This window comes from Dendrobates tinctorius, unplaced genomic scaffold, assembly GCF_039654945.1.
Source record: "Dendrobates tinctorius isolate UK_male_01 unplaced genomic scaffold, ASM3965494v1 ptg000069l, whole genome shotgun sequence".
NCBI classification, from domain to species: domain Eukaryota; kingdom Metazoa; phylum Chordata; class Amphibia; order Anura; family Dendrobatidae; genus Dendrobates; species Dendrobates tinctorius.
The window spans coordinates 27245001-27253136 of record NW_027361737.1 but is presented as its reverse complement, the minus strand read 5'-3'; the positions used below and the strand labels follow the sequence as shown (position 1 = coordinate 27253136).

The 8136-nt window shown below is 37.6% G+C and overlaps 1 protein-coding gene across 2 annotated transcripts in view; it reads right to left on the bottom strand.

Annotated features, from left to right (window-relative positions):
- Window positions 1–488: 488 nt before the first annotated feature.
- The window catches only part of LOC141095311 (probable G-protein coupled receptor 148), a 40939-nt gene continuing 33291 nt past the window's right edge, over window positions 489–8136 (bottom strand). For both annotated transcript variants that reach the window (XM_073581270.1, XM_073581269.1), the window contains exon 2: window positions 489–1697. In XM_073581270.1, coding sequence (XP_073437371.1) covers window positions 599–1609 — 1011 coding nt within the window. In that variant the 5' untranslated portion in view covers window positions 1610–1697 and the 3' untranslated portion in view covers window positions 489–598. The remainder of the gene's footprint in view (window positions 1698–8136) is intronic.

Below are 8136 nucleotides of genomic sequence, written 5' to 3'. Positions count from 1 at the left end.
GTATGTCTAGGTGCTGTAGTGTTAGTGTGTTAGTAATCTCACATACCGTCATCTTCTGCCATATCCAGCGCCATTCCGCTCCTCTAATAAGTCACATGATGGCAAATCAGATTCTCTGGATCACTCCATGCTCTGCTTATATTTTAATTTAAGCCTACAGAGCCTCGTTCTGATGCACCATGCACGTTCATTGTATAAGCCACTTTCAGGTCAGGCAGAGTGCAGTGTGACCGGAGAGTCTGAAGAGCGGGGACATCACTGAAAAGAGGAGCAGAATGGTGGTAGGTGACACTACAGTACACAGACATACACATGTTTAGGGGAAAAAAAGTTAATGGAAAGGTTTCTTTAATTCTTACCATTTTTTCTTTCCTACACAACGTGGCATAGCAGGTATTTACTCGCAGTTGTCTTTACTGGGGTTTTTCCTCATTAAAATTTATTAGCATCATTAAAACATTTTTGGAAAACTAGCTGAAAACTCCAAATGATCTTTAGAATTGCGTGTTTAATAATATTATTACATGATACTTAAATAAATTACAAAAGCAATTAAAAATTCTAAATGTCTGAGTTATTATGGTTAGTCATCTATATGTCATCTACATGAATCTGTGCTCACTCTATTTCGAGAAAACCATTGTTTTATTGTGGCAGATAACTCTCGGTAACGAAGTCCATAGAGTAGGGGTGACAAGGCTCTTGGCATCATCATCATAAGTCCATTATTACAAGCTGATATCCATATTCTTGCATCCATGCCAATAACTCTGTTTTTGAACATCATGATTTCCGCTGTCAGGATAAAAGCAGGGACGATATAAAGACACAGCAGGATGGAGTGCGTCAGTAAAGTAATTCGAGCTCTGGAGAAGCGGCTTACCCAGATTCCTGACTTCCGTGTCATTGTGTATAATTTTATGTAAAAATAAATAATCATTACAGAGCAAATCAATAAGAAAAATATTGCTATGGCACAGACTACAGTCACTAAATTATTTTTCTTTTGGTCAGGGCCATGGTACAGCAAAAGGCAGACATTTTGAACTTCTTGAAAGTCTCCTTCAAGTGTTTCAGATATTAAAAATACAACTAAGGGGAGCAAAGTGGAAAAAATCCATATGGCCAATAATATCTTCCTTGTCCGTTGCATTGAAAGAAGAGAAAAATAATGTAAGGGGAAACAAATAGCTATATATGTATCTACTACCATGGCTGTAAAAGTCAAAACACAACTGGAGTAGGCTGCAAATGTGAAGGCAATCATTGAAAAACAGACAGCCTTGTTCAGACACCATCGGATGATATTACATGTAGAGATGATTGAGTTAAACAAAATAAAGATGAGGTCTGAAACCATCACATTGGCCAGAAGAATGTACCTAGTCTCTTTTCGTAGAGTGTCCTTCTTCAGTATGCTAATAAGGATCATTGGGTTGACCAGTAAGGTGACAAAGCTGAAGATGGCTGATGGAATTAAAAAAGTCCACATCAGAGAGGCGGATTCGGAAATGCATTGTGTTATGCTATTGTTGAAGGAAACATTGGATGTGATCGGTGACGATGGGTTGGAGGCATATGTCGTGCAGTTAGCATAATCTATGAGCATCTTGTCTTCATCATTCAGCAGAGTTTATTACCCATGTATATAAGATCTTCCTAAAATAGTCATAGTCTTCAAGATAGCTAAACTCAACCTGTATGAAAGAGAAAAATTTGGTAAGTGGTTAAATGTCATAAATAATTGGAGTTCAATTTTACTATAATTAACACTAATGAGTAACGTTTTTGTGTTTAAAGGGAAGCTATCATCAGAAAACGACCTATTGTTTTTATATTGCATGTATTCTTTTTTACATTTGTAATGATGCCCAGGGTGGTAGCCGTAGACGAGTGTCATTAGTCCGACACCCCAGCATGTCGCATGTGATCTGCTAACAAGGGCCTCCCTTGGAGCAATATCCCTCTACCGTGTCCTCTGCTGGGCAAGATCCTTCTCTACAGGGCCTCCCAAGTCAGCCCAACACTGGATTCACGTCTTCCTTTAATTCTTCCACAAATAGGTTTCATCTACTTGCCTACTGAACTTGCCTCTACAGATCCTTAATGACTCTTACTGCCTTGTGCTTCTCAGCTCACTTCTGACTAGCTCTGCTCTTTAGCTCTTCACTCCACACTCCACTCCACTAACTCCTTCACTACTTCCTGTTCCTGAAGCTACCCAGAGATTCCCAATGCTCCCATGATGTGCCATACTTCTAATCAACTCTCACACACGTCTCTATTCTCTTGTTGCTGGTCAAAACGTAACCTTTCCCCTATTTCTATACAAGTGTGAAAAGTAAGACCATGACATCTTGTGACCAATAGTACTGCAGCCCACATGGAAATTAACAATTATTAGCACAAGAAAACATATCAGGAACAAAACTTTATTCACATCCTACATATATTCTATACCACAGTAGCATTAAAGTCTTCAGGGGGAGGCACGGCAGCTGGTCCACCTCCTCACACATTATGGACAATTTTATTTTTGTTAATATCACAATTGGTATTAAAAATAAAAATTAGAATTCTTGCAATTTTCACACTGATGACTGGGCTTTTTTAGACTCTAGTGTCCTGATGTTTTTGGAAATCTACTTATACTTTAGCCAAAATTAAAATGTCTAATGAACCTGTTCAGTTCAAAGGACACTTTTAACCCCTTAGTGACCGGGCCAAATTGTTTAAATCTGGTCAGTGTCACTTTATGTGATAACTCTGGAACGCTTCTACAAATCCCAGTAATTTTGAGATTGTTTTTATGTGGCACATTATAATTTATGATACTGGTAAATTTATGTCGATATATTTTGTGTTTATTTACAAAAAATATCAGAAATTTGACAAAAAAGTTAAAAAATTAGCAATTTTCATACTTTGAATGATTATCCCTTTAATCCAGATAGTCATACCACACAAAAGCATTAATAAGTACGGTAACGCTTCCCACATGTCTGCTTTATATCAGCACCATTTGTAAAATGTTATTTTATTTTGTTAGCATTTTAGGAGGTTTAAAAATGTAGCAGTTAATTTTTTTATTTTTTCAAGGAAATTTCTAAAATGTATTTTTTTAGGGACCTATCCAGGTTTAAAGTGACTTTGGGGGTCATATAAGTTGGGAAACCTCCCCAAAAGTGATACCATTTTAAAAACAGCACCCCCTGACATATTGAAAACTGCTGTCAGGTAGTTTATTAACCATTCAAGTGTTTTTTTAGGAATTAATGCAAAGTGACATGACAGGAATGAAAAATTTTATTTTTACCACCTAAATGTCGGTAACTTCTGAACAGGCCGCTATAGCCGGCAGACTCTTAGGCCTCAATTTGGTTGTGAATAGCAGTGGCAAACATCAGGACCACACAATCATGATCTCAGGGCACCGATGGGGATAAAGAGGAAGCCCCCACACTTTGTTAACCATTTATATGATGTAGTCACTATTGACAGTAGCATTTCAGGAGTTAAACAGATATGGATGGTGCCAACACTCATCTTGGCTAATGAAGCAAGTTGTCAGCTATAGTGTACAGCCAACAGCTACAGGATTATCACCCGTCGGTGGATGCTAGTCGCTTATATCGCAGGTCATTAAAAAGACGTATTGGCGGACATTAAGGTGTTAAGGGTGGAGGAGCAGGGTGGCATCGCGTATTGTGATTGGTGGATCCTATGTTTTTAGCTGGGAACAGAGGTGATATCTCTCATTGTAATCCCGACTCTTAAAAGTCTCCCTAAAAAGACAAGATGTACCTATTTCAAAAGGCCCCAGTGGTTGGTGTGAAAATTGTAAAATAACTAATTTAGCTTTTTTAATTAAGATGGTAATATGAAAAAAAGCATTGCCAAATTTGATTTAAAAAATACATGTAACACAAAATGCTGATGCAAACAATTAGTAATTTTCTGATGATAAACCAGAAGCAGCACCTGGGGAATACGTGGCAGTGCTGGGGCCCTCAGGAAGCCCAAACGGCTGTGTGTACACTGCATGTATGGAGCTGGGTCAGGAGCTGAGCCTGTTACATACAGTTCAAGTGATGGCTGTGCTGTACAGCTGACTCCTCAGTCTAACTGCTCTGATTGGGGCTAGCTCAGATCACACTAGTTTAATCCCATTAGATGCCGGCACCTAAAGGCCCTTTTACATTTAGCGATGCACCAGCGACCCAGACCACGATACGACCAGGTCAGGATCGCTGGTGCATCGCTAAATGATCACTAGTGAGCTGCCACACAGGCAGACCTCACCAGCGATGCAGCAGCGATACAGCGTACGATACTTACCTTTCAGACGCAGCGATCCTGACGTCCTCCCGTCCGCGTCCACGCGTCACTCGTCGGCGCCACAGGAAGCCCAGCAGGAAGCGGTGACGTTATAGCGATATTGCTAGCGATATCGCTATGTGTAAAACCCCCTTAAGTCTCAATGATGACAGCAGCATTAAAAAGTTAGGAATGTGGTGCCAAAGGCATTGTCATGGCAGCCAGGGGCCTACTGAAGATCCTATGTCTACCATGTTTGTACATACAGTATATGAAACCTAGCACTGCAATATTGCAGTATCGCAGTGTATTGTACAAGCAATTTCAAGTCTCGTTGGGGCACAAATAGAAGTATGTAGAATATAGAGAAAAAAAATATTATATATATATATCTATATATATATATATATATTATTGAAATATATATTATATTATTCAAATCAATCAACTTTACCAGAATGCCATTCAAATCTGAAGAATAAAAAATTCACATTTGGTATCCCTACATGCGTAACTGTCTAAACTAATAAAATATTGTATTTTTATCCACTATGATGAATGCCAAAATAAAAAATAATAAATGGCAGAATCACTGTTTCTGGACACTTTGCTTCCCCAAAAATAAAATAAAAAGTGATCAGAAATTCATAAGGACTCTAAAAATGTTCTGCTAAAAACAAGCTACAGTATAATATAACTATTGACCAAAAAATATTAGTCACTGCAGATTTCCTAAAAATATTAAAATGTTAGAGGACGGTCAAACAATTTCACTAATAGAGATAAACAGGTGTAGAAAACTCAAGGAAACTCTCCTCAGTACCTGACCATAAAATAAGGACATTGTCTATAATAATAATAATAATTTTTATTTCTATAGCACCAACATATCCTGCAGCACTTGACATTACAGAGGGAACTTGTGCAGACAATGAAAGACATTAGAGAGTAAACACATAATTCAACAGATACCAAGAGAAGTGAGGGCCCTGCTCGCAAGCTTACAATCTACAGTATGAATCAAATCAGAAAGATGTGATCCATGTCACAATATTGTGTTACTAGAACACTATAAATCAGGCTCAGCCACTATGCATTCCTATGTTATTGGGAAACTGGGTCTGAGCAGAAAAAGTAAATTAATGTGCATGCAAAATGTAATTGCATATGAACACATGACCTTTACACAGAGAAAACCAAAAGCAAAACACAAAACAAATATCCTGGAATAAAAAAGTAAAAAAATATATTGCAAAAATTGCATGAAGGTAGTAATAATAAGGGTATTTAGTTAACATAATTTTGATCAAAATAATGTAGAAGCCATCCCGCCACGTCACGGCAACCCTTGTGGGACAGTCCTAACTCTTGTATTTAAAACCTTTCCACTTGTCAAGTGACGTAAATGTGAACAAGGACAGAGGGACTGAATCACCAGTAATAGTATAAGCCAGACAGGATGGATTTTCCAACTCAGAAACAGGGCGGTCACACCCTTATATGCACAGAATGCACAATGAAACAAATGGGAAACTGGGTCTGAGCAGAAAAAGTAAATTAATGTGCATGCATATTGCAATTGCATATTTTACTTTTTTATTCCAGGATATTTGTTTTGTGTTTTGCTTTTGGTTTTCTCTGTGTAAAGGTCATGTGTTCATATGCAATTACATTTTGCATGCACATTAATTTACTTTTTCTGCTCAGACCCAGTTTCCCATTTGTTTCATTGTGCATTCTGTGCATATAAGGGTGTGACCGCCCTGTTTCTGAGTTGGAAAATCCATCCTGTCTGGCCTATACTATTACTGGTGGTTCAGTCCCTCTGTCCTTGTTCACATTTACATCACTTGACAAGTGGAAAGGTTTTAAATACAAGAGTTAGGACTGTCCCACAAGGGTTGCCGTGACGTGGCGGGATGGCTTCTACATTATTTTGATCAAAATTATGTTAACTAAATACCCTTATTATTACTATTATTACTACCTTCATGCAATTTTTGCAATATATTTTTTTACTTTTTTATTCCAGGATATTTGTTTTGTGTTTTGCTTTTGGTTTTCTCTGTGTAAAGGTCATGTGTTCATATGCAATTACGTTTGCATGCACATTAATTTACTTTTTCTGCTCAGACCCAGTTTCCCATTTGTTTCATTGTGCATTCTGTGCATATAAGGGTGTGACCGCCCTGTTTCTGAGTTGGAAAATCCATCCTGTCTGGCCTATACTATTACTGGTGGTTCAGTCCCTCTGTCCTTGTTCACATTTACGTCACTTGACAAGTGGAAAGGTTTTAAATACAAGAGTTAGGACTGTCCCACAAGGGTTGCCGTGACGTGGCGGGATGGCTTCTACATTATTTTGATCAAAATTATGTTAACTAAATACCCTTATTATTACTATTATTACTACCTTCATGCAATTTTTGCAATATATTTTTTTACTTTTTTATTCCAGGATATTTGTTTTGTGTTTTGCTTTTGGTTTTCTCTGTGTAAAGGTCATGTGTTCATATGCAATTACATTTTGCATGCACATTAATTTACTTTTTCTGCTCAGACCCAGTTTCCCATTTGTTTCATTGTGCATTCTGTGCATATAAGGGTGTGACCGCCCTGTTTCTGAGTTGGAAAATCCATCCTGTCTGGCCTATACTATTACTGGTGGTTCAGTCCCTCTGTCCTTGTTCACATTTACGTCACTTGACAAGTGGAAAGGTTTTAAATACAAGAGTTAGGACTGTCCCACAAGGGTTGCCGTGACGTGGCGGGATGGCTTCTACATTATTTTGATCAAAATTATGTTAACTAAATACCCTTATTATTACTATTATTACTACCTTCATGCAATTTTTGCAATATATTTTTTTACTTTTTTATTCCAGGATATTTGTTTTGTGTTTTGCTTTTGGTTTTCTCTGTGTAAAGGTCATGTGTTCATATGCAATTACATTTTGCATGCACATTAATTTACTTTTTCTGCTCAGACCCAGTTTCCCATTTGTTTCATTGTGCATTCTGTGCATATAAGGGTGTGACCGCCCTGTTTCTGAGTTGGAAAATCCATCCTGTCTGGCCTATACTATTACTGGTGGTTCAGTCCCTCTGTCCTTGTTCACATTTACGTCACTTGACAAGTGGAAAGGTTTTAAATACAAGAGTTAGGACTGTCCCACAAGGGTTGCCGTGACGTGGCGGGATGGCTTCTACATTATTTTGATCAAAATTATGTTAACTAAATACCCTTATTATTACTATTATTACTACCTTCATGCAATTTTTGCAATATATTTTTTTACTTTTTCATTCCAGGATATTTGTTTTGTGTTTTGCTTTTGGTTTTCTCTGTGTAAAGGTCATGTGTTCATATGCAATTACATTTTGCATGCACATTAATTTACTTTTTCTGCTCAGACCCAGTTTCCCATTTGTTTCATTGTGCATTCTGTGCATATAAGGGTGTGACCGCCCTGTTTCTGAGTTGGAAAATCCATCCTGTCTGGCCTATACTATTACTGGTGGTTCAGTCCCTCTGTCCTTGTTCACATTTACGTCACTTGACAAGTGGAAAGGTTTTAAATACAAGAGTTAGGACTGTCCCACAAGGGTTGCCGTGACGTGGCGGGATGGCTTCTACATTATTTTGATCAAAATTATGCTAACTAAATACCCTTATTATTACTATTATTACTACCTTCATGCAATTTTTGCAATATATTTTTTTACTTTTTCATTCCAGGATATTTGTTTTGTGTTTTGCTTTTGGTTTTCTCTGTGTAAAGGTCATGTGTTCATATGCAATTACATTTTGCATGCACA